The sequence below is a fragment of the Suncus etruscus genome, chromosome 15 (genome assembly GCF_024139225.1).
Source record: "Suncus etruscus isolate mSunEtr1 chromosome 15, mSunEtr1.pri.cur, whole genome shotgun sequence".
In the NCBI taxonomy this organism is placed as follows: domain Eukaryota; kingdom Metazoa; phylum Chordata; class Mammalia; order Eulipotyphla; family Soricidae; genus Suncus; species Suncus etruscus.
In genome coordinates, this window is record NC_064862.1 from 11,994,019 (window position 1) to 12,021,079 (window position 27,061).

The window sequence follows — 27,061 nt, forward strand, 5'->3', positions numbered from 1 at the left end:
ATTATGTTTTGTTTTTATATATTCTGCAGATAAGTGCAGTCATTCTATGTCTCTCTTTCTCCCTCTGATTCATTTCATTCAGCATGATACTCTCCATGTCTATCCATGTATATGCAAATTTCATGGCATTTTCCCCTAACAGCTGCATAGTATTCCGTTGTAGATTCTGTCTGTGCTATAGTGTCTTCATCCACTCAACTGTTCTCAAGCACTTAGGTTGCTTCCAGATTCTGACTTTTGTAAAAAAAAAGTGCTGACTTTTTTGGTAAAAGCATGCAGAGGCCTTTTCTGTATTATATTTTTGAACCCTAGGGTATATTTCCAGGAATGGAAGGTCCTCCTACTTCTAGTTCTTCTGAGGTATGTCCAAATTGTTTTCCAACAAGGCTGGACAAGTCAAGATTCCAACCAGCCGTAAATGAGAGTCCCTTTCTTCCCTCATCTGTGCCAGCACTGATTGTTGTTCTTGTTCTTTGTGATGTATGACAGTTTTTATGGCGTGAGATGGTACCTCATTGCTGTTTTGATTTGATGTGGAGCAATTTTTCATGTGCCTTTAGGCCATCTGTATTTCTTCTTTGAAGACATTTTTTTTTTCACCTAGAAAACAGTGTCTTTTCTAAAACATGTCTCTCTCTGTTCTTTTGCATTTAAGATATTTTGAGTATTCATAAAAGCATTTTCTCCATGAATTAATGAATTATTTATTAATAGATATTTAAATTGGTCTCTCATCTTAAGTAAGCCTTTGCTGTCTCTATTTTGAAAGTTAGTTATTAGGTACACATACATTTACCATCATCACATTTAATGAAACTGGCACTGATGTTATTATAAACATTCTTCTTTACTTTTGGTACTACTACTTATCCAGAAATCTAGTGTTTATATTAATGTTATCTTAGCATTGTTTTGATTAGTGTTTGCAACACTTATTTTGGACAACTTGGAAATTTTATGTTTCCAGCACTTTTTTAAATTAAATGCAGTCTATTACTTTATTTTAATTGGAGTGTTCGAAATTATTTGAATTTAATGTAAATTAGAAGCACTGTTTACGAAAGTCTGATCATCCCTTACTGTTTTCTCTATCTCATCTGTCTTTTGCTCCCATTTTTCTTTGACAATCTTTTCAGTTATTCTGTTATCTTAGTATTGTTAGTATTTCATTTATTCCCATTAGTTGCTTAGTACCTGTGATGAACAGAATTTCCAAATTGGCTTCCAAAGATGTTTTACTATATGAAATCCTGTAAATAAATGAGTTGTTTTTCCTCTCATTATGTTCTAATATATGACTTCCTTGGTCTTACGAAATGATTATTTTTTGTTTGGGGGCCACCCCCAGTAGTGCTCAGCACCTCTTTCTGACTTTGTGCTTAGCAGTTGATCCCAGCAGGCTTTTGGGGTAGCATATGGTGCTGGAGGTAGAAGCTGGGCCTCCCACATGCAAGACATGTGCTCCAATTCATTAAACTATCACTCTGACTCTGAGAAGAGAACATATTTGTATCTTATCACATAAATCGTTAAAGGCCAAGTGTTTTATCCCATATAATGACAGAAAAGGAAATTGGAAGAAAAATCTGATAGATTTGAACAATGAGATCTGGTGTTAAGTTGAAGCTGGATAGCAGAGTATGAGGATCACATAGGTAGCTGCAGGAAACTGAGCATGATATATGGCTAACAATCAAAACAAATATGAATTTTGCTTTTATAGCTGTAAGGGACATAATTCTACAACAATCAGAAACAACTTGGCATTAGAACTTTTTCCTGGAGCCTCCAAATCGGAATTGGTTGTTCAATACCTGGAGTTTGGTGTTTGAATTTTGGTTTTAGTAACCAGACTAATAGACCTGAGCTTCTGACCTATGGACAGAACTGTTAACTAATGAATACGTTATTGTTAAAACTATTAATTTTTTAATTTTCATGCAGCAAATCATTTGGTGAATTACCTAAAGACCTCTTTTACTGTATATGTGTATTTACTATATATAGCTTTCTTTTGATTAGCATTTGTATGCATATCACAGCATATGAATAAACTGAATAATAGTGTATTTTCTATTCCTTATTTTTTTGTACTTGTTATTACCCTTTTGAAGATTTTGCTCTAAATATCTAAAATTGTGCACTTTTATTTTGGGTTTTGGGCCAAACCTGGAGGTGCTCAGGGGTTACTCTTCAGTCTGCACTTGGGAATTACTCCTGGCAGAGTTCAAGAAACCATATGAAATGTGAGAGGTCATACCCTGGTTAGCTGTGTATAAGGCAAATGCCCTACTACTATATTATACCATTCCCAAATTTTGTTGTTTAATGTTTTATTCTGCCAGTTTTAAGATTTCTGCTATCTATCTTCCTTCATTGTGTGAGCTTTCTCCTGGATAAATTTAGATTTCCTACTTCTTGTCATATCTAATACTTTTTAATCAAACATTATACTTTGCAATATTAGGTATTGCTGCATGTCCAATTTTTTTCTCCTTTTAACAGATGCAAAATTTTGTTTTCTAGGCATTTAAATTGCTGTAAACCATTCTGATACTTTTGTTTATAAATATTCTTATGGTTCCATATAGGTTAACCTTTAACATAAGATTAATTTTGAATCACCGTGAACATATGATGATTTTCAGGTCTACTGAAAACGAACTGTGATTGGCTGGAATTTGAATGCTTCTCTCCAACTTGAGTGAAACCTAAGCATTCTTTAAACTGTAGTTTGCAATAATTTATAATTATATAAATGACCTTTAATCATATTAGCCTGTATAAATTCCTCTCACTGAATTTTGGAAGAATGTATGACTACAAATACTTTCATGATTATATTATTTTATATAGGAAAATGAGAATTGTTCAATGTAGCCTTGACCTCATTAGGTGTATTTTGTGAAAGGAAATAAATGCCTTTGTTTTATCAGAAAGGTAAAAGTCCAATGTTTGAAGAAGTTATTTTAAGTGCTTAGTAGTGATATTTCATTGTTTCATGGTGGGAAGGCAAATCTGGTACCATTTATTTGATCATGGAATTTTTAAGTGAACAGTGGTAGTGAATTCACTTGTTATGGAAAGTATTGCTGCAGTTATAGAACCTTTTTCTTGGACTTGGTCCATTACCAAGTCTCCACATGTCCCAGGCTGCATGGAATAAATTAATGGTCTCCAGATATTTATGCATCATCATCACCATGCCAAGTGTCAATTTCCTCAGCCTGTAAATAAAAATGCTGCTGTGATATAATGACTTGACTTTTGAAACTTACTAAATCCTGCTGCTATTAGCTATTCTTTAAAATGAGAGGAAACTGAGTTAGGAATTGAAAGGGATAGCCAACTAATACTGGAAATATCTGAGCCATTTATTTCTTTCATTTTTAGAAATAATAGCAGTTAAATATAAAGAAAATAATAAAATAAGCTTTTAAGTTCCAAGTAATCATTTAACAAATAAAATATTATTTTATATAATATAATATTATATATAACATATATAATATATATTAATATATATTATAATCTAGAGTCCAGTGTTATTATCCCAATCTTACCTGTAATGAGGTAATTGAATTCAGTGTTATTAATTCCCATGAATTTCTTCATATTAAACATCATAGACTTGTATTCTTATCTTTTTCTTTGACACTTTTGATATTTAAGTATCAAAATTAAGCATTTTCCTACTTTTAATTTAATATTTTATTATGAAAATAAAAATTATTTATAAATTTGTTTTATAAATATCATTTGTTTATTTCATTTACTATTGAAGCATTTAAAGAAAATATTTGAACCAGTAGATGAGAGGTTGAAATTAATTTTCTTGTGGATGTTTACGTGTTTTTGTATTTGTTGTAGTAACTAAACCCCAAAAGTTAAAACATTAGATATTTCTAATTGACCTTAAAAGAAAATATATCAATTTTCATTCCTGTCATAATGTTTCTACATTCTTTTAAATAAAAGCAATACCCCTAAAGATACCCATGATATTCTTCAAATAAGTGGATCAAACACTCTTGAAATTTATTTTGGAAAAATAAACACCCATGAATAGCTAAAGCAATCCTTGGGAAAAGGAATATAGGAGGCATTACTTTCCCCAATTTTAAATTGTATTACAAAGCAATAGTTATCAAAACAGCATGATATTGGAATAAAGAGAGACCCTCAGATCAGTGGAATAGGCTTGAGTACTCAGAGAATGTTCCTCAAACATACAATCACCTAATTTTTGATAAAGAAGCAAGAAATCCTAAATGGAGCCAGGAAAGCCTCTTCAGCAAGTGGTATTGGCAGAACTGGTGAGCCACTTGTAAAAAAGCTAATTCAGATCCACATCTAACACCATGTGCAAAGGTCAATTCCAAATGGATTAAAGACCTTGATATCAGGCCTGAAGCCTGATATATATATATATATATATATATATATATATATATATATATATATATATATAACAACACATAGGTAAATCACTCCATGACATTGAGACTATAGGCATCTTCAAGGAGAAACAGCACTCTCCAAAGAAATGGAAGAGAGATAAACAGATGGGACGATATTAAGCTGAGAAACTTCTGCACCTCAAAGGAAAGCCACCCACAGAATGGAAGAAACTATTTACCCAGTACCCATCAGATAAGGTGCTAATATCGAAAATATACAAGGTACTGACAAACTTTATAAGAAAAAAATCTAACCCCATCAATAAATGATGAGAATAAATGAACAGATACTTTGTCAAAGAAGAAATACAACTGGCCAAAAGACACATGAAAAAATGCTCCACATCACTAATCATCAGGGAGATGCAGATCAAAACAACTATGAAGTATCATCTCATGCCATAAAGACTGGCACTCATCACAAAGAACAAGAAAAATTAATGCTGGCAGGGATGTTGAGAAAAAAAGAACTTATTTACTGCTGATGGGAATGAATGCCTTTTAGTCCATCCTTTATGGAAAACAATATGGAGATTACTCAATAAACTGGAAATTGAGCTCCCATATGATCCAGCTATACCACTCCTAGGGATACACCCTAGGAACACAACAATACAATTCAAAAATCCCTTCCTCACACCTATATTTATTGCAACACTATTTACAATAACCAGACTCTGGAAACAACCAAGATGCCCTTCAACAGATGAATGGCTAAAGAAACCGAAGTACATATACACAATGGAATATTATGCAGCCATCAGGTGAGATGAAGTCGTGAAATTTTCCTATACATGAAGTACATGGAATCTATTATGTTGAGTGAAATAAGTCAGAGGGAGAGAGAGACACAGATTAATCTCATTCATCTATGGGGTTTAAAAAAAAAATGAAAGACATTATTGTAATAATGCCCAGAGACAATAGAGATGAGGACCGGGAGGACATTCTCACAATATAAAGTTCACTACATAAGAGTGGTGAATGCAGTTAGGGAAATAACTACACTAACATCTAGCATGACAATGTTAATGAGTGAGAGAAGTAGAATGCCTGTCTCAAATACAGGCAGGGGTGGGGGATGAAGGGAGGCATTGGTGGTTGGAATGTTGCACTGGTGAAGGGGGTGTTCTGTTTATGACTGAAACCCAACTAAATCATGCTTGTAATCATGGTGCTTAAATAAAGATTAAAAAAAAGAGAGAGAGAAAAGACATGCCAGGCAAAAAAAATTAACTACCTTATTTGCCGGCATCTAATACGACTTTTGAAACGAAAAAAAAGTCAACCAAAAATCGGGAGTCATCTTATACGCCGAGTATATCCTGAAAAACGTCTTGATACGCCGCTAAACGAAAATCATCTGGATATTGCCACGAAACGAATTTTCCAACTCGATCCTGCACCAATCACTGAAAGGCTACTCGGACCGCCTCTCTAACTCGGCCAATCCAAGCAGGCTTTTGATGCATGCAAATTAGACAATGTTCTGGACCCAATCTACACTGTCAAAAGCCTGCTCAAATGGGCCAGAGTCAGAGAGGAAGTCTATGACAGTTTACCCTTTGAACCTTTGCTTGTTGTGATTGGCTCGCTGTGGTACATACAGTTGCAGTACAGGAACCTTCTGTCTTATACAGCGAATATAGGCCTAAACCTATGTTTTAACTGTAAAATTAGGGGTCGTCTTATATGACCAGTCATCTTATACGCCGGCAAATACGCCAGTAAATCTTGGTATTGGCAAAATTTGAATATGATGGGTAGTAAGTAATACTACCTTCTTTTGTCTAAATTTGTATTTCATGGTTAAGTATTGTGTAAGATAGATATTAATAGTTTGCCAATCAGATTGTCTTTGAGATTATTACTTATTTTAGTATTACCACTCCAAATAATTTCTCAAACACTACTAGTGATGGTCAAACATAAAAAGTCATAAATTTTCTTATGAAAATTTTTTCCAAATATCACTGAAATGATATCAGGTCCTCATAACATAGTTCTTGCTAAAACTTCAATAGTTCCATAATCAACTGTGGTAGTTTCTATTTTTCCTGGTTGTAGAAATAAAATAATAAACATTAAATCACTGAAGCTAAAATATGAAACAGTTTATAAGGAAGAATAGGATATTACTCCAAGGTTAATAATGGCAGAATTTTATGAATGCCAAGGAGCCTGTTATATTATATGTAGAAATACCAAAAGTTTTCTTTACTTGACTAAACTTGAGGGTGAAGTCTCCATTATTAAGATTATTTTTCAATGCAGCTTTAATGAAGTTGTGAACATAGTGATTAACAATATGAACTGGGGCCTAGGAGACAAATCAGTAGGCTGGAGCATGTACAGGAAGCAGGAGCTCCGAGTTCTAACTCATATTCCCTTCATTGCTTGTTCCTTGAGCTCTGCTGGAAACAAGCTCTACAGCACTGCTAAGTGTGGCATAAAAACAAAGAGAGAGGGATAGAGGGATCCTGTAACTTCAAGATTCCTTTTTCACTTTAAATCTTGTTTAAATTACTCTAAATCTTATTTTGGTGCTAAATGGTATGTGTCTGAGTCCAGTGAATGTGTTTTCGGCCCTATTTGTAATTTGATTATGTACCAACTTGTATTGAAATATGCTGCCTGCCTCCACTTACAGTTCTAGACCAATACATTTGTCCCCACTTTAGAAATTTTAAAAATTGTTGAGCTGTAGTGTTTCAGAATTTAATGTAATGCTTCAAGTAAAATAAGCTGATGTAAGTGGTTTGGTTTGAAATTGATTTGGGAATATATTCTGGTAGTTTTTTATTCTTTTGGCAAAATGGTAAGGGCATCAAGTTCACAAAAATTTGGAAATATTTTATTTCTTAAAATGACAACAGAAAATTAATATTTTTCCAGGCATGATCACATCATTCACTTCATGTCTCTTGGACTTAAAGACTAGAAACTCTTGATAAAATCCATTCACAGAAAAAATTTCAACCTGAGAGATAAAAGTATAGGAAAGATTTCTTCACTTTCAGACTACATTGTTCAGAGTATGATTCAGACTATCCGGATTCTTTTCTTTGACTGTCTGGGGCATTTCTGAAGCAGTGGATCCTGCTCATCAATTTAGCTGAATCACAGACCTAATATTTAAAAATAATTAACTTATTTCTTGGTAATTGATACTACTTTTTATTGGTACGGCTTAGACATCTGGGAATTCATGTTTTGTATTGGTCCTGAGATAAAAATGTTAAGTCATGTTTCTAAGATAATTTTTCTCACCTCTAAGAGTAGGTTGGAAATACATCACACTCCACCTAGGTCTTTTTTGTTGCATAGTTTGGGACTCTTTAGATCTTCTTGACTAATATGAGTTGTTCTCTCACTCCAGGTTATCCAGGCTGTCTTTTTTGGCATCTGTGTGCTGTCTGATCTTTCTAGTCTTCTGACCAGAGGAGATAATCAAGAACAAGAGAGGCAGCTAAGGAAACTCATCTCTCTCCGGGACTGGATGTTAGCTGTGTTGGCCTTTCCTGTTGGAATTGTGAGTATGATGCAGAATGCATTTAAGAATTTGCCTTTCATGCAGAAGGACGGTAGTTCGAATCCCGGCATCCCATATGGTCCCTCGAGCTTTTTCTGAGCGCAGAGCCAGGAGTAACCCCTGAGCGCTGCCGGGTGTGACCCAAAGACAGAGAGAGAGAGAGAGAGAGAGAGAGAGAGAGAGAGAGAGAGAGAGGGAGAGAGAGAGGGAGAGAGAGAGAGAGAGAAGAAAGAGGAGAGAGGAGAGAGGAGAGAGAGGAGAGAGGAGAGAGAGAGGAGAGAGGAGAGAGAGAAGAGAGGAGAGAGGGGAGGGAGAGGAGAGAGAGGGGTGGAGAGAGGGGAGGGAGAGGAGAGAGAAGGGAGAGAGAGGAGAGACAAGAGAGAGGAGAGAGAAGAGAGAGGAGAGAGAGGGGAGGGAGTGGAGAGAGAGGGGTGGAGAGAGGGGAGAGAGAAGGGAAAGAGAAGAGAGAGAGGAGAGAGAGGGAGAGAGGAGGGAGAGAGAGGAGAGAGAGGGAGGGAGAGAGGAGGGAGAGAGGAGGGAGAGGGAGGGAGAGAGGAGGGTGAGAGGAAGGGAGGGAGGGAGGAAGAGAGGAGAGAGAAAGAGAGGAGAGAGAGGGAGGGAGAGAGAGGAGAATGAGGGAGAGAGAAAGGAGAGAGAGGGAGGGAGAGAGAGGAGAATGAGGGAGAGAGAAAGGAGAGAGAGGGAGGGAGAGAGGGGAGAGAGGGAGGGAGAGAGAAAGGAGAGAGAGGGAGGGAGAGAGAGGAGAGAGAGGTAGGGAGAGAGGGAGGGAGAGAGAGGAGAGAGAGGGAGGGAGAGAGAGGAGAGAGGGAGGGAGAGAGAGGAGAGAGAGGGAGGGAGAGAGGGGAGAGAGGGAGGGAGAGAGAAGAGAGAGGGAGGGAGAGAGAGGAGAGAGAGGTAGGGAGAGAGGGAGGGAGAGAGAGGAGAGAGAGGGAGGAAGAGAGAGGAGAGAGAGGTAGGGAGAGAGGGAGGGAGAGAGAGGAGAGAGAGGGAGGGAGAGAGAGGAGAGAGAGGTAGGGAGAGAGAGAGGAGAGAGAGGTAGGGAGAGAGGGAGAGAGAGAGGAGAGAGGTAGGGAGAGAGGGGAGGGAGATAGAGGAGAGAGAGAGGAGAGAGAGGGAGGGAGAGAGAGAGGAGAGAGAGGTAGGGAGAGAGAGGAGAGAGATGAAAGAGAGGAGAGAGAGAAGAGGAGAGAGAGGATAGAGAAAGAAGAGAGAGGAGAAAGAGAAGAATTTATGTCTTGGGGTCAGAGAGAGAGCACAGCAGAAGGGTGTTTGCCTTGCAAGCAGCTGACCCAGGACCAACAGTGGTTCAAATCCCGGCGGTTCGAATCTCGTCATCCCATATGGTCCCCGAGCCTGCCAGGAGCGATTTCTGAGTGCAGAGCTAGGAATAACCCTGAGTACCGCCGGGTGTGTCCCGATAACCTAAGGGGAAAAAATTATGTCTTATTTCAAACTTCTAAGAAAAAAAAAGAGCTCCTTTTGGAGGGCTTTATATTTATTTGCTAAGGCTGCCACAGGTTTGAACAGGAGAAAATTTATTTTCTCTTGGTTCTAGTATGAGAAGAGAAATCAAGACATCTGCCAGATTAATGTCTCTGTTCTTTCTTTTGAACTTGTAAATGGCCTCCTTCTGCCATGTCTGCCATGAAGACATACACTCCACTTGTATTTGTTTATGCCCCAGTCTTCTTATAAGGACACCACAAAAATAGTATCCTTTGAGAAGGGGGAAGAAGTTGATGGTAAATCATTGGCAAATGAGACCAGAATTAGACTTTGAGCAGCAAACAGATGCGAACATACATATGGTTGTGCACCTAATGCCTCTGTAAAATTACAACTCATTGTTATGCCAATTAAAAAAGAGAGATAAAGAAAAAAAGTGAAGTAAGGGGTCTGAGCGGTGGCACAGTTGTAAGGCATTTGCCTTGCACACACTAACCTAGGACAAACCTCAGTTCTATCCCCTGGTGTCCCATATGGTCCCCAAGCCAGGAGTGATTTCTGAGTGCAGAAACAGGAATAATCCTTGAAGGTCACTGGGTGTGGCCCATAAAGCCCAAAAAAAAAAAATAAAATAAAAAAGTGAAGTAAATGGCCAATTAGGTTTGATAGGTCAGTGAATTCTTTTAACCTTAGTTGTGTTATTCATGCCTACATACATTCAATGAAATTAATAATTAGAACTTCAGTGTATGAATTGTAGGGAAGGGGCACAATTTATTCTTCAATGGTATTTTAAGCAGTACCAATTCAGCTTTGAAATGTGGGAATATATAGTCTGTGGCCATGCTAATGTTTTTTAACTTGGGGAAGAAAATCAGCATAGGCTCATATCCCTGCCCTTAGTGTCATTAGCTAACTTGACTCAAGGAAATGCTGCTTAATGTTTGGAATTATTGAGCCCTCATTGATTTTCATTGTATTTAGTTAGTGTCTCTCCTTCCTCCCCGCAGCTTAACTCCCTTTTTATAGTCTACTAGTTATTCACTGTCATGAACAATCATGATTTTTTATAGAGTTTTAACCCGGTTATAGCTCAGAGAAGAAGAGAATTCTTGGAAGTTCTGAGTTATGAAAAGAGTCTGTTGTCTAATTCATATTAAGGATTTTCAATTACTAGTTGATTAGGAGTAGGAATGGAGCCAGAGACTTGTACTAAAACATTTACCAGCCCAACATTAATTGTAAGAAGCATCATTTAATTTTTTCATCGTTCTGGTGAATAATATTGATACCTACCATATCTATATTTGTCAGACACCTACATGCATCTTCTAAAACTCATTATTAGGTACCAAAATTATCATTCAGTCACATTTTATATGTACCGAGTTATAGTTTCATTCCAGCACTTAGTTCTCAACACTAACACAAAGGAAGTACCAGTATGATTATTATTCTTATTCTTATCCTTATCCCTGGAAAACCAAATGGGTGTTTTGATTTATACCATCTGGCAAATAATTCTTTTTTTTTTTTTTTTGTGGTTTTTGGGTCACACCCGGCAGTGCTCAGGGGTTATTTCTGGCTCCAGGCTCAGAAATTGCTCCTGGCAGGCACAGGGGACCATATGGGGCGCCGGGATTTGAACCGATGACCTCCTGCATGAAAACGCCTTACCTCCATGCTATCTCTCTGGCCCCGTGGCAAATAATTCAAATTCATTTTTAAAATTTTTTTGAAACAACAATGAATTATAAGTCTTTGGAGTTGGATTTTAGACTTACAGTGACAGTGAATTAGGGCTATTCCTACCACCAGTGTTGACCTCCTTCCATCAAAGTTCTTAGTGTACAACCTATCTTTCCACCCTTAGCCCCCAGGCCTGCCAGTGTAACAGGTCCATTTTAAGGTCAGATTGTTATAGTTTGTGTCTCTTGATCCTATTGTTGACTTTGGCTTGGGTTCTATCCATGTTTTATCTCTATCAATGCACCTGAAACCACTTGGCCCCTGGCCCCCATCCTCATTATTTTCTTCTCAAATTTTTAGAAAAATACAGACATATTAGGTAAAACAAAGTTATTCATGTCCCAAAGTTCTATGAGAAAGGCAGGAGCCCCTACTGAGAAGATAAAAATAAAATTTAGAAAAAAGGGTGGCAAGTGTTTTTTGTTTTGTTTTGTTTTGTTTTGTTTTGCATAGGCTCAGCAATATTTGGGAAAGTTAGAGAGGAAATATCCTTGGCCTAAAAAACAGGGTGTTCCTACCCATGAAACATTCTGTCATAAGAGCAACTACAGCTCCAGGCATACTAATAGTCCAAACTCAAGGTCTTTCTTCATGGTTCCAGGAAAAATTCTCCTCAATCATTGTTCTGCAGTCAGGCAATTAGAGATCTTGGATTTTGCACATCTCCTATGTCGAAACTAAAGTGCCTAGGAGCCTCTCCTGATTTTATCTCATGTGTAGGTAGTCAGGCAGGGAAACCTGCCCTGAAAGCAATTGTTGCTGTTTCATAATCCTCAGGATATCATATGAACCCACCCTGGAGCAACCAGGATGGCATCTGAGCCCCCTCTGTTGGAAGCTTGATGCTGGTGCAGAAAACCATGCTGTATGGGATCTTGGGTTCAGGCTTGGACAGCCAAAATCATTCAAATTCTATAAACTTAAATAGAGGTGAATTATTTACATATAATTTGATAATATTTCATCTTTGTATTTGCTATAGAAAATTCAAATACCTTCTATTGCCATAGTCATTTAAGAGAATTTTTCCATGGGCTTAGTGTGTAAAAGACTTACACTTTACATAAAATAAAAAGTACCTGGAAGAACATAGCTCTTTGGTTGTTGCTGTTTTTTTACCCGTTACTTCCTGGAAATTTTTATAGTTGAAGTATTGCCTCAGGAATTCTTTCTTCACTATAACAAATACAATAAGAATACAATACATGATAATGCAGTGCTAACTTGCTTTCTTTTAGCTCTGCTTATCTGGTCCTTTTGTTATGTGATGTCACATGGTGTTTCATTGACTTAAACTGTGAATCTTGCCACTCATAACATGCTTATTAAATGTATTCTTGAAAATATTGGACATTACTTATTATATTTTGGCCGGAAATTTTTGGAATCTGCTCAAAGACATGAGATAAATTCTTTCTAAATTAAACATGTTGTTTGTAAATACAACAAGGTTTTTTTTTTATTGGCTTTCTTGTTCTTGTTTAATTATATCTGATATCTCCGCTGTATTCACTATCTTGTTTGTTTTTTCACTGATCTGAAAGACAGAAGAGAAGTAAAAATATATTTAGCCTCCATCACTTTAATGAAAAGTCATGACATCACTATTTGATTATTATGTATGGGTTTTTCCTGGTGCAGCTTCACTAATTTTTTAAACTTTCTTTCATTACTACTGATGTTTTATTGTTAACATGTACATTTTCATTATTTTCCTGTATAATACTCTGTAATATTAAGAATCCTGAATTCTTAATCCTGTTTCTATCTTAAATCACCAAGGTTACAATATTGTTCATACTTGAGTTTCAGTCTTAGAATGTATACTGCCCTTTAACAGTACACTTTTCCTGCCACCAATGTCCTCGGTTCCCCAATCATCTACCCTCACTCCCCCCAACTGTTTCTGGGAACAGGCATTTTGCTCCTATCTCTTTCTCTCTGTCTTCCTCTCTTTTTCCTTTATGACGCTGTGGGTTGCACTATTGTTAATGAAGAGGTACCATGTATGCCACTTTATCCCCTTTCAGCACCAAGTTCTTGTCCAGAGAGATTATTTGCAGTTATTATTGTCCAGTGGTCCCTTCTCTATTTTAACTGCACTCACTGTTCTTTGTGCTAAACTTGCTACCAGGAACTGGTTTTCCTTATCCTCATCTCTATTGTTTCTTGATATTATTACCATACTGCCTTTTATTTTTTTGCATCCCATAAATGAGTGAGATTATTTTGTTTATCCCTGTCCTTCTGACTTATTTCACTCAACATAAAGATCTCCATATTCAACCATATAAAAGCAAATTTTATGACTTCATTTTTACTGAGAGCTGCATAGTATTCTATTATGTAAATGTACCACAGTTTCTTTAGCCAATCATCTGTTCTCAGGCACTTGGGTTCTTCCTAGATTTTGGCTTGTAAATAGTGCTATGACAAAGTATAGGAATGTAAAGAGCTTTTTCTATATGGTGTTTTGGGGTTCCTCAGGTATATCCTTAGAAGTGGTATTTGCTGGATCATATGAAAATTTAATTTTTAGCTTTTTGAAGAATATTTTCCAAAATGGCTGTACTAGCTGGCATTTTCACCAGCAGTGAATGAGAGTCCCTTTCTTCCTTCATCTGAAACCAGCACTGGTTGTTCTTGTTCTTTGTGATGTATGCCAGTGTCTTTGGCATGAGATGATACCTCTTTGTTGTTTTGATTTGCATCTTCCTGATGATTAGTGCTGTAGAGCATTTATTCATGTGCCTTTTGGCCATATTTATTTCTTCTTTGAGGAAATATTTGTTCATTTCTTCTCCCCAATTTTTGGATAGTTAGATGTTACTTTCTTGCTAAGTTCTTTCAGTACCTTGTATACCTAATTTCTGTCTGCTTTCTCATTCTTCAAATACAGAAATGCTTTTTGAATGAAAAAAAATCTGATAACTAACTTTGAATCCCCATTAAGTTCACTGTTGCTTTATTTAGAGGATCACAGTTGGCTCTTTATAATTTGTCCTCCCAAAATGTATGCTTTTACACCTTTCCTCCAGTTATCCTGCAACTTTCTTTATTAGCATTCCAATGTCTTTGCTATGACTTCAAGCTTTCATATTTCCCATCTACATCTCCTATTCTCCCAAGCTGTCCAGTAGGTTCTGTAATTCTTTTGCCTTCTTTTATAACTTAGTCTATCTTCCTCATTAAAATGAGGACCATTCCTGGAGCAGTAATACTAGGATTCACTTGAGGAGGTATCACCTATATTCTTCCCATAGCTCCTGGCCAGGTTTCATCACAAAATGATGAGAAAAGCATTGACACCCAACACATAGTTCATGTGTGGTTCTGTCTAGCAATCTTAGTTTAAGAGTGAGTGCTTATCATGTGTGTCGATAATTAATGTGTCACTAAGTAAATAACTCCTACCAGATTGGTTGGCACAATTAAAATAGTAGTAGGCAAAACTCCTGAACACTATCTCTTTGCTTGTAGAGTCCTAAGCCTGACTTGTGCTTCCTAAGAAGGGAGATGTCAAGCTCCATTTAAAGAACAATTATAGACTAGAGTGATAGTACAAGGGTTAAGGCTTTTGTCTTGTATGCAGCCAATCCAGATATGATCACTGGCACAACCAGTGAGCACAGCCAGAAGTATTCACTGCGACCACCAAAGCCCCAAAAATAAACAAAGTCCACCCATGGATTTTCTGGCTCAGATCCACAGTGAATACCAACTTCAATTCAGACTGCTTCCCTCTGCCTTGTGTCTTTTGCTGGTCAATCAGAAGTTCCTAAAAAGTTATATTATTTTGGCTTCATATAAGTCAACGAAGAGGTGGGCTGAACGAGAGGACATATTGTTCCTCATTCTATTTCCTCTCCCTAAATCTTTCTGGAGACCTCTTAGCCCTAAGCTTTTCCTGCTGCTCCCATTACCTCTCTTTCCTTCCACTCTTTCACCTCAGCTGCAAGTACTCAGCTGCAAGAAAGAGATGGGCAGGTTATCTAGGATTTTTATTTTCTCCACTAATGTTTCCTCCAGTAACAAGGTTAATTGTGAGTTGACAGTAATTGCTCTGTGTGGGCATGAAGTACTAAATATGTTTTTGTGACCCTTGGACTGAATGCGTTTACTTCAGGGACACTGTCTCAAGGAGAAATGAAGACAATGAAGTATTCCAATTGAACATAATTGGAGCAAAGTTTGGTTTCAGTACAACCTTGAAGACATCAGGCATGGCTGCTGGTGTGAGCAATACTGTGTATCATCCTGAACTGTGTAGATTCCCATAAATGCAAAGCTGGCCTTGATTAGTAACGCTAATGGCCGGAAACCACCACCACTCCCAGTGCTTTGCAACTCATTTCGCAGGGATAACCCAGGGGAGGCTCTTCTTACCATGTGCAGCTTATTTCTGAACTCTGTTACCCTTTTAAAGAAGCATTACAAATAATTCTTTGACATGATGCGGTCTGGAAGCACTGACATTTATTAGGAGCAATCAAACCAAGAATGTCTCTTGTCTTCTGCGAGCTGGTTGATTTTTCCTGCCATCAGATGATCATCTGGTTAATACAGTGGGTTAAAGCTTTCAAACTCCCCTCCCCCCCAAAAAAAAAGATGAAGAGGATGAGTATGAACTTGCTACTCAGAAATCCTAAATGTATTTCCAAATGCTATCCAAAATTGCCCATTGAATGACAGCCACCTATTTTACAATGATCCAAATTCTATCCATTTTTTCTTTTGGTGAACTACTCAGCTTATATTGTACAGTTGAATCAATTTTGCTTCTTTCCTCAGACATCATTTTGCCTGATGTCATTGGGGTTACCCTGGATAAACTACTAAACTGCTCCTAAACTAACCTAGACCTCCTTTTCAGGGTGAAAGATAAAGAGGGAGGTGAAGAGTGGGATGTTTCTTTCTCAACAGGAAAAAGTAGATCCAAGAAAATGCTTGAGGTTAGATCTCTTCTAACTCAGAATGGACATCAAGGTTCAGAGGAGCAAGATAATGTGTGCCTGAACAAGCTTTTCTGGATTTTAACCTTCTTAACTGAGCTCAGTCTTAAAGCTCTTCGTTAAGTAATCATTTCTGGTGTAGAGTCACATTGTTTTTTTAAGATAATTTTTTAAAATTGAATCAATGCCATGAGGTACACAGATACAAGTTCATGATTGAATTTCAATCAGGCAGTGTCCAATACATCTCTTCACCAATATAATCACATTCTTGTAAGATTTGGTGAAGGCTTTTTACATGTGCCAACTTAGTTTAGGAGTATTATGGTGAAGGCTTTTTACATGTGCCAACTTAGTTTAGGAGTATTGTGTTTGGTTATGCAGTGTTTACTTGTATATATTTTTGTTCCCTTGGGTAACACAAACAATGGAATTTGGACTCTGAAATTCAAAGTCAAAGAAAAAGAATTGATTTCTTTTTTAAAAAAAGTAATTTTTGTTTTTGTTTTTGGGACACACCTGGTAATGCTGAGGAGTCACTCTTGGCTTCTGCACTCAGTGATTACTCCTGGCAGTACTTGGAAAACCATCTGATTGGTGGAGATCAAACCCATATTGACTGATTGCAAGGCAAGCATCAAATAATTCTTGAAAGTAATTTTTGGGGGCCGGCAAGGTGGTGCTAGAGGTAAGGTGTCTGCCTTGCAAGCGCTAACCCAGGAAGGACCATGGTTTGATCCCCGTTGTCCCATATGATCCCCACAAGCCAGGAGCAATTTCTGAGCGCTTAGCCAGGAGTAACCCCTGAGCATCAAATGGGTGTGGCCTGAAAAAACAAAAAAAAAAAAAAGTAATTTTTGAAATACAAATCAACTCTTAACCATTCTTTAAAAAATTTACAACACAAATAAATTTAGATCCATACACTAATTTAAAAACAGTTTTCATTTTTTATATTTATCTATGAGATTGACTGAAAGGAACCAATACATTAATTAGAATTAATTAATAATGATTAATGTCTGTATATGCAACACAGAAAGGAAATCAATTGCATTCTATTTATTATATATAAAACCAAATTCTGTTTTGACATTAAGGTGAAGTTAAAACAAAAACAAAGGGCCACTCCCTGAAATGTTTGGGGGCTACCAGGGAGGGATAACAGAGATTGAACTTGGAGCCTTCCACATAGTAGACATGTGCTCTACCACTTGAATTATCTTCCAAGCATTACAGGAGACAATTTTACCCTAATAGTTCACTTTATTTTGTTTAGCTTTGTTTTGGGACTGCACCTCACAGTGTAAGGGGATACTTCTAGATTGGGACTCAGGGTGAATTGAACCCAGGGCTCCCGTATGCTAAGCCTTTGCCCTAGCTCTTTGAGCTCTCTAACCCTAGAAGAAAGTTAAATAGAATGTAGTTTACTCTCTTTTACAAAATCTGGATTGATTGTCAAGATATACTTAATATACTCTGATCCTCTCTTCATTTAGCTTTTACACAGCTGTCTAAATCCTAATTCCTTTGAATTTTATTTTAACAATGCCTTTTTCCTTTCTCTTACCTTTGAAATGTAGCATTCAGAAAGTTATATTTTGAGGTGAAACCAAGTTTATTTCTGATAAATGCTATTATATGCTTGTGATGAAATATGAGTTTGATTGCCTAAGAAAGACATGAGGATTTATTTAGCATCAATAAATAGAATCAATCTTTTTCTTTACTTCCATTTCTAGGAGAAATGCTCATAAGATTTAACTACATACCTTAGATAATTGGTCTTACAATATTTTTTAAAATATATCTTTCAAAAGACTTAATATGATTAGACAGAAGTGCTTGATAAATAGTTTTTAACCACTTTATATTAATGTTTTTCTCTTGTCCATGAAAACAAAAATCTCTGCATAGGTGACCTTTTGTGTGTGTGGGAAGGCTTTTTTTTTTTTTTTTTTTTTTTGGTTTTTGGGCCACACCCAGTGACGCTCAGGGGTTACTCCTGGCTATGCGCTCAGAAGTCGCTCCTGGCTTGGGGGACCATATGGGACACCGGGGGATCGAACCGAGGTCCGTCCTAGGCTAGCGCTAGCAAGGCAGACACCTTACCTCTAGCGCCACCGCCCGGCCCCATGAAGGCTTTTTTTTTTTTTTTTAATGATAGTGCTCAGGGCTTACTCTTGGCTGTGCCCGGGGATCACTCCTGTCAGAACCTGCAGACCTATATGTGGTGCTGAGAATTAAACCCAGGTTGACTGAGTGCAAGGCACGTACCCTACCAGCTGTACTCTCTCTCCACTATCTGACTTGCTTAATTTGTAAATGTTTATGTGAATTCAGAGCAGTCCATTTTCTCAATACTTGTAAAACAGATTTCAACACTAAAATAATAGCACTTAATGAAATTTATATTGCAGGTGACCACAGTGATACGCACACATTTGTAATGAGATTATTTAAAGGACTGAAATACTTACCAAGTTGGCAATAATTTGTGGGAACATGGAACCTTTGAGTTTACAATTACTGAGTGCCAGGAACCAAGAAGTAGGAACTTTGAAGAATTGATCTTATCCTGCAAGGTCTCACTGTCTATAAATTATGACATTCTCAGCAACAAATGAACAAAAAATTGCACGTTATGCAGTAACATATATATTTAAGGAACATATATAGGTAATAAGAGAAAAGATTATAGTGGATGGGAGGGAATTGATGATTTATCAGAAATGATTGATAGCTGAATTCTTTTTCAAGGAATACTAATAACTTTATGGGCATATAAATTAAGAATGCTTTGAGCACCAATTATCAGATGCCCTTATATATCTACCTAAGTCATTCACTTCACTCAGCTCTGCTAAGATATTCACCCCTCATTAAAGCTTCTCCGAATAACCTACATAAGTTATTTATTCATAATCCCTGAACTACAACAGGAGTCCTATTGAAATCTTTGGTGATGGATGTTGTTTATATGTAGAGAAATTAAGTGGTACCTCTAGATCAAGTATTGCAAATTAATAGTAAATTAATATAAAATAGAGAAAATAAACTCCTGTTATTCTGGATTCTTAATCTGGTTTTCATTAGTATCACTACTGTGTGGCACATTATATGTTTATTGTTTGAACTTGGTTATATATGTCTTCTCTGACTAGGAGTTTGCCATGTAGGCTAGGGAAGTTGTGTATCTGATTTACTGATAGAGCCTGAGAATTAGGAGAAATACCTGCATACTCAGCATTGCCAAATAAACAATGGATTAAGCAGTCTAATTATTTTATATCTTATATCAATATTGAAAAGCAAGTAGTTTCAGCATGGAAAGGTTTAGTATTGTCATATATGACTTGGACCTTTGTCAGATATGACTTGGACTTCTTTTATTTATTCTTTTTTATGTCTGATAACTTTTTGACATTGGAAAGAGAAGCACCAAACCTCACTTTCTTATAATCCCAAAACAAAATTACCATTGAATCAACAAAGCAAAACAACTTTCAGGTTTATTGGTAGAGTAACATTTTTTATGAGTATTTAGAAAGACCACCTATACATTTTCTTTCTCAAATTACCTTATTGCTCAAAAGAAGATACCATATATTCTGAAGTACATGTACTTCTTTTATTGCCTTTCTCTCTGGTTCCAGCTATAGCTAAGCCTTTATAATTGCATTTTCTGAGACATTTATAGCAAAGCCAAAAAAAAAAAATTTAAAGGAATAATTTCTACAATATGCTTTCTATGAAACAGACACTGACAAAATGCTTAATGTGTTTAATCCTCATAGCCCCATTCAGGTAGGAATTTTTATCATTCACTTCATAGAGGATACATTCACTCTATAGTTTTATGGACAGCCTTACTGGTCACAAGTCTTTTACTTGGAGTCTTTGACCAGTAGATGTCCAATAACATTAGATAATGTCATTCTCCAGACTGATTCCAAAGTACAGATGGTATTGATCCTAAGCCCATCTGACTATTGTAGTGTTTTCAAACCCAACCAACTTCACATTTGATGGTTCACTGGACAGATCTTCCAGCTGTACACATATGGTCTGAGCTGACCACCAGGTCTCATTTAGGAGATTGCTTCAAATTAAAAGAGTTTTACAAAATCTGGATCAAAAGTCACTGTTGGGCCAAATTCATAGTAATAATGGTGTGTAGGGCATTTGTCTTGTATGCGGGTAACCTGGTTTAGATTGCCAGCATCCCATATAATCTTTCAAGCACTTCAGGAGTGATTTCTGAGTACAGAGCCAGGAGTAACTTCTAACGCCACTGGGGGTTGCACCAAATTAAAAAAAAAAGTCACTGTATCTGTTTCTTTGAAGATCTTTAACAGAAGATTGTCCATTTGTGCTATTGTTTCCCATTGATATTATTTCCATTCTGTGGTGAGCTAGTGATTTTATACAGTTTTGCAGGCAAGTTTGCAAAGTAAAAATTTAGGCAAGAAATTAAAATGTTTCCTACCTTATTACCTACCTTGTCTTATTTCAACTATTGAATATCAATTTAAACAACCACATAATTGCTTAATATGTAAAAATGAGGATCTGTCAGTTGATTCAGCTACATTATATTATTACTATATGTGAAAAATAATTAAGGATTAACAGTAAATAATCTCTGAATTTCTAAAGTAGCATAGTATAATATAGTATACATTCATATATATGTACACATAATAAAGCATATATATACAATATAGTATATGTAATATAGTATACAGTCATATATAAAAATGACCGCTAGTAAGAAATGAACACACTTATTTTAATGAACAAATTGTGCCTAGCTAGTGAAATATTTTATTAAGTATCTCTGAAAACCACTGTATTCTACTTCATCAAGAGGGAGTTTTATATTATGTCTTCCCCTTTTTGAAATCTTTCTTTATCAAGGCTTTGTGATCTTATAAATCAGAGCCAAGTGATTAAATACCCCTAGTGTGCAGGATTGTTCAGCAAAGAGCCCATGTAAATAGTGTAGCTTATTTGGCTCTAAGTCTTCTAAATTATCTAGAACAATGCATAGAGGATCATCTTAATTACACACATCTTTCAAATGGAGTTGAGAGCCTGGGGAGAAATCTTTAGTCAACCTTCTGGCAAATTCAGTTCGTAATTATCGACTATTAGTGCCAGTGACTGTGTTTAGTGCTAGCACATGATTCCACTTACTGGGGAGGAAATCAGATATAATCAAGAGGCTAATCAGAGGGACAAGCGAACTCACTTGTCCCTATAGACTGTGATGACCATGGAGGGAATGTGACACTAAGGAGTGACTCAGCTGCTGCCATCTTGGATATTTTGACAGATGTTCTTAGTTGCTTCATCCTCCCTCAAGAAAGGTCTCCCTGCTACATGGGATCTGCTCATTGATGATTCATTGAAGAATGTCTATGCTAGAAAAATCGGGTGGGGGGAGAGATGAGGGGTAGTAAGGGAGGAAAAAGAGAGCACTAGATGGGGAAAATTCATTCACATGAAATAGATCTTTTTTTGTTCTCTTGGCTCTTCCTGCAAATCAGCATCAAAACAGATGTTTCTTCCCAGTCTTGGCACTGTCCTGTACAGATGATCTTCAAAGTAATTAGTATAGTATAACCTCTTGGCTCTTAATTGATGAAAAAGGTCTTCAATCACAAAGCAAAACAAAACAGAAATCCATAATGGGTCAGCAGTTCTCAAGGGAGCCTAAGCATATGACAAGGAATTCAGGTAAAGGCCAAGAAAAAAACAATTCCTCAAACCCTGTCAGGAGGACAGATGGTTGGCCTGCATCCTGCCTGTGTGCCTTTTTGAGCTATTTTGCTTCCAAAGGTCACTGCTTGCTTGCCTGACTCCTCTCCTTTATATAGATGGTGGCATAGATCCACATAGAATAAAAATCAAGAATAAACATTTGTTATATTTTTTAATATAAAAAGGAACCCACAGAGGAACAGGACAATAATGCAGAGGTCCCAGGTACATACTTCAGATGCTTGATCTGAGGTTGGATCCTTAAAGTTATTAGGTTGACAGATCTTGGATAATTGACCCTCTGGTCTGTTAGGCAAATATCACAGGGAGTGGTCCCAGGGACCTGTGGCCACTGTTTGAGAATCTCAACCACTTACCATAGCACCTTAAAATAAACTGCTACAATAGGCATTAGTGGAACTCTTGTTCAACTACTCATATTTGGGAAATAAACACCCTTAGATTTGTAAATGGAATCTCAGGTAGAGAAATTCATGCTTTAAATGTAAAGGATAATTTTTTTTCAGGATAAATTGTTTGCAGAGGAAAAGAAAAGGGACATTGAGATGTTGATGGGATAATTAAAAAACAAATGCTGGGGAGTTAGTACAAGGCAAAGGCACTTGCAGCTGACTCCAGTTTGATCTCCCAAATCTGAGCCCTGCCAGAAGAGCCTTGAGCACAGCCAACTGTGGTGCAGAAACAAGAACAAAACAGAATCTCAGAAAATAAGTAATTGTATCATATCCCTCAAAGTTCTTTCTTTTAAATTATGTAATGAAATTGCTAAATATTTTTCTAGTTTGATATTCATGTAAGCTAAAATGAAACACATAAAACAGAACCTTAACTTCTTTCCCCTATCTCTCTGGCTAGTCAAAGTTCGTGAGGTACCTTCTACATGCATCTTGTCCATATACTGAGACAGAACTCTGATACCTTTGCAGCTCAGAACTAAAATATTCAGATGCACTGATTTGCCAATTTTTTTTTGAGATAGTACTTCTTTCAGTAAGTGAACTCATGTAAAATCACCCCCACGTGCCATATATACAATTCCTGAATCAGAGTTATGCTTGAAAAAATCCAAACCAAACCAGGTTGAGGATTAAATAGATATAGTCTGCAAATTTTCTACCTCATATGTAGAGCCAGCTGCCTTCCAGAACTATCATTTTTAGAGTACAGAGACCATCCACAAGTGGAGCAGTAAGGACAAAGTAAGGACAGAAAGTTCAGGCTATCCTGTATCACCCAAGTTTATATATAAGACAATATTTGCTTTGAGTGAAACCAAGTTGTAAACAGATACTAAGAAACCAGGGATGATCTTTGTTTTAGGTAAAACCAGGCATAATCTAACAAACTCATAGTAAATTATTTTAGACTGAAATATAAGCCAGAAACCCATATTTAATTTTCTTTATAGTTGTTTTTCCTCAAGGAAGAACTTATATGGTCTTCAGTCTGCCTGCAACTTAATAATATACTTAGTACTCTATCCACTATAATAGATGTTATAAGTTATAATCTATAACATAATCATTTTGGTGGGCTCTAATTCATCAAAACAGCCTTCATCTTAATAGTTAAGTCGAATTCTGGCCTGCTCATTCTGATGTCTCTGCTTGACTTGGTAGAATTGGCTAAATTGTCACAATGAAGCTTTCAGGATTACAGAGCAGGGAAAATGATGACCTTAGTGCAGAAATATTCTTGTCAAGGAATTGAAGCCTTTTGGATAAAAAAACAAGAATAGAAACAATTAAGAAATAAAAATTAGGAGGGAGACTTGGGACATTTGGTGATGGGAATGTTGCACTGGTGATGGGTGGTGTTCTTTACATGACTGAAACCCAAACACAATCATGTATGTAATCAAGGTGTTTAAATAAAAAAAAAAAGAAATAAAAATTAAGTTCTCTAAGCAATTAGGAATAGAACATAAATCATCTTGAACCTACCTTTTCAATGAATGTGTGACCCCTCAAGTTCAATAGCTGCACCCCCATGTTGATGGAGCAGGATTTTGGTCACATGATTCCATTCTCAAAATTCTCCATGCACTGACTGGTGCTGGCATTTGCTTCCTTAGAAACTCCAGTTTTTGTGTTTGCTGCTGTTTTGGGGTGGGGTTCCCTCCTCCCTATTCTTTGTGTGTGAGGTTCTGGTTTTGTTTTTGTTTTGTCTCCTTGGAATTTCTCTCCCTTTCTTGTGTGCTCTGTAGTACTTTTGAAAGTATGTTTGTTGTAACTTCTTTAGCACCCAGTGTTTTGCTGTTGGAATATTTTTCAATATATCTCTAAGTGCTATGGAAGCCAAACCCTCACTGTTTTTACCGAGAGTAGTTTTTCTTTCCACTGAGTATAATGTGACTTTTGGTTTTATGTGGTTTTATCTGAATTTTACTTATTTCTAAAGTTTCCTCCATTCAGTTTTCCCATTCTCCTTTAGTCTATCCTCTCTCTCTTTATTTTTTCTTCTTTGGTCCTTGACTGGAGTATTACTGAATAATAAATTATTCCTGGTGTATTTTTCTGGCTAGTATTGTTCAACTTTCATTTTTGTTCCTTCATATTCCACATTATCGCTCATGTGGGTGTAGGGGATATCTAGGGATACATTCCATTCTATTTCTTGTCTTATGATTACTTATCCTTAACTTCTTCTGTTCTTCCAGAGCCAACTATTTGTGAAAGGATGAACTGGAAGTGTCAGGCATATGAGTTTAAGCAGCTTGAATTTCCATCCATTTTCCACCACCACCCTTCTCTGGGAAATGGCTTTTCTCTCTCCTAGACTCATTTTGATTGAAAATCTTGCCTGATATCAGGATGCTTATCTTCATGAAGTGAGCTTGAGCTGTATATTCAGGCTTGTTACTAGGGAGGCTTTCTCATTTACCTGGACTTACCCACATTCTATTTCCTTCAGAAATGACATGCTAACCCATTTCTCCATTTAGCACCATTATTTTTGACACATGAACCCAATTCAAGATCAAAGTTTTTATACTTGTCTATGCATTCTTGATCTTATGCCTTGCATGGATCATTGTGTACATTGTGTCCTGCAGCTATCTATGTTCTGTGTTCTGCTTGCTCAACCAAAGCACCCTCAGATCTTGTTTCTTACATCAAAGTCTACTCCTGTTCTGACTCAGATTATTTAATACTTGATGGCCTTTGGTTTGTTGGTTGGTTGACTTTGGGGTCATACCCTGTGTGTTCAGGGCTTATTCATGCTTTTGGGCTCAGAGATCAATCTTAGCAGTGCTCAGGGGAATATAGGGAATGCTGGGAATTGAAATACTTGCAGGGTAAGTGCCTTACTTGCTATATTATCTCTGTAGCCCGCAAAGCATAATATTTGAAATGTGGCTGTTTCCTCCTTCCAATTATTTCTTTACCTTCACCTTTATCATCTTCATCTTCATGTGAGATTACTTTAGGATGATAGGAGATGAAAGTAAGTAAAGAAAGAGATAATAGAAAATGGTGAGAAAGAAAAGATTAGAAGAACAACTTTGCCCCCACCATAAATGGGCCTTATTTTTTCAGCCCATAAGAAGATCCCAAATCATGGAAAACATAGAAAACTTTCAAGTGAAGAAGAAAACTGAAGGAATTAAAGAAAAGACCTTACATGTTTTTCTATGAGAGATATAGGATCTGGTAAATCTAGTTTTTTTAAGAGACCTGTATGCATTTATCCATAATATTTTGATCACAAAACTAGTTATGTGCTAGGAAGTGGAAAAACAGTTGTAGAAAAGAACAAGCCCCTGTTTTCTGAAACTTAATGTCCTGATAAGAATCAAACACATTAAGTAGTTGAGCCACAAAATGTGCCTATTTTCTACCAGAAGCAGTGACAGGAAATAATGAAGTAGAGTCATTGGCAAAGCTCTTTGCACAAATGCTCAGCCATGTGAAAAAGGGTAAAAGAGGTTTCCTGGCATAGAAAGTAGAAAATTCTATGGCCCTACACACAAAAATGAATTCCCCATATCCAAAAACTAACAACTTATTAATGAGTTTTAGGAACAATCAAATTACCATTTGGAACTCTGGGAACAAGTGAGAATATGGCACAAAAAAAAAAAAAAAAAAGATGGAAAGAAGGGCAGGCACCAAAATATACAAAGTATACTTGAAAGAGTTGGATTTTCATTTTCACATTATTTTTTAAAGAAATAGTAACTTCTTAAATATAGATAAATTTGGAAAAATGATACATTCTATCCAAAAAGATATTACTTGCAATCCATGGAAAAGAGACAACATCAAATTGTGTTTTAGTCACTCTAAACGGAAAGTCTGGTTTTAAGTAATTAGAACAGAATGCTTACCATGGAAATATGTTACCAATGGCCACATAATTACAAGTAGGGGAATTCTATGTCATTCTTCTAGGAATGAATACTGCAAACCAATTGTGTTCTGAAACAAAAGATGCTGTAACATTTCAGAGAACCTTATGCTTTGCTATGCATTTCAGAATTTGATGGTATGGCTCAGGGAAATGGAACTGCTGATTCAAACCACCTAGTGCTTAGGATCTCCGAGATCTGAAAAGTGGGAAGACAAGGGGCTTGTAACAAATGGAACATTTGCTTCTTGCACAGGGGTTGTCAGAAACGAGGTCAACTAACCTGTAGAAAGCATGATTTATTGATGGGAAAGTTGGCATGAAAAAGGTAAACTGGGGCCAGAGCGGTGACACAGAGCTGGAAGGTGTCTTGCCAGCGCTAGTACGATGGACCACGGTTTAATCCCTTGGCATCCCATATGAGTCCCCAAGCCAGGAGCGATTTCTGAGCACATAGCCAGGAGTAACTCCTGAGCATCACTGGGTGTGGCCTCCAAATAAAAAAAAATAAAAAAAAGAAAGAAAAGAAAAAGGGAAATAAGCAAAATAGCAAGGGAGTAATGCAATTAAAACTGTTTCACAAAAATGCATTTTCCATATCTGCACTGGGCTAGCTCCATAGACTCTGTTCTAGAAAGAGATATAAATCAAGCCACTAAAAATCATGATACACCAGCCATGCAATTGAAAGCTAGCAATCTTGGAAGGAACAGGTGGGCCAAGACCCTATGCCCGCTGCATTCATAATCCATAATTGTCACTTT

General features: G+C 36.8%; 1 protein-coding gene across 2 annotated transcripts in view; it reads left to right on the plus strand.

Moving 5' to 3' along the window:
* AIG1 (androgen induced 1) overlaps positions 1-27,061 on the plus strand; it is a 299,456-nt gene that overhangs the window by 53,227 nt on the left and 219,168 nt on the right. For both annotated transcript variants that reach the window (XM_049789376.1, XM_049789375.1), the window contains exon 2: positions 7,840-7,992. In XM_049789376.1, the coding sequence (XP_049645333.1) occupies positions 7,840-7,992 (153 nt within the window). The remainder of the gene's footprint in view (positions 1-7,839; positions 7,993-27,061) is intronic.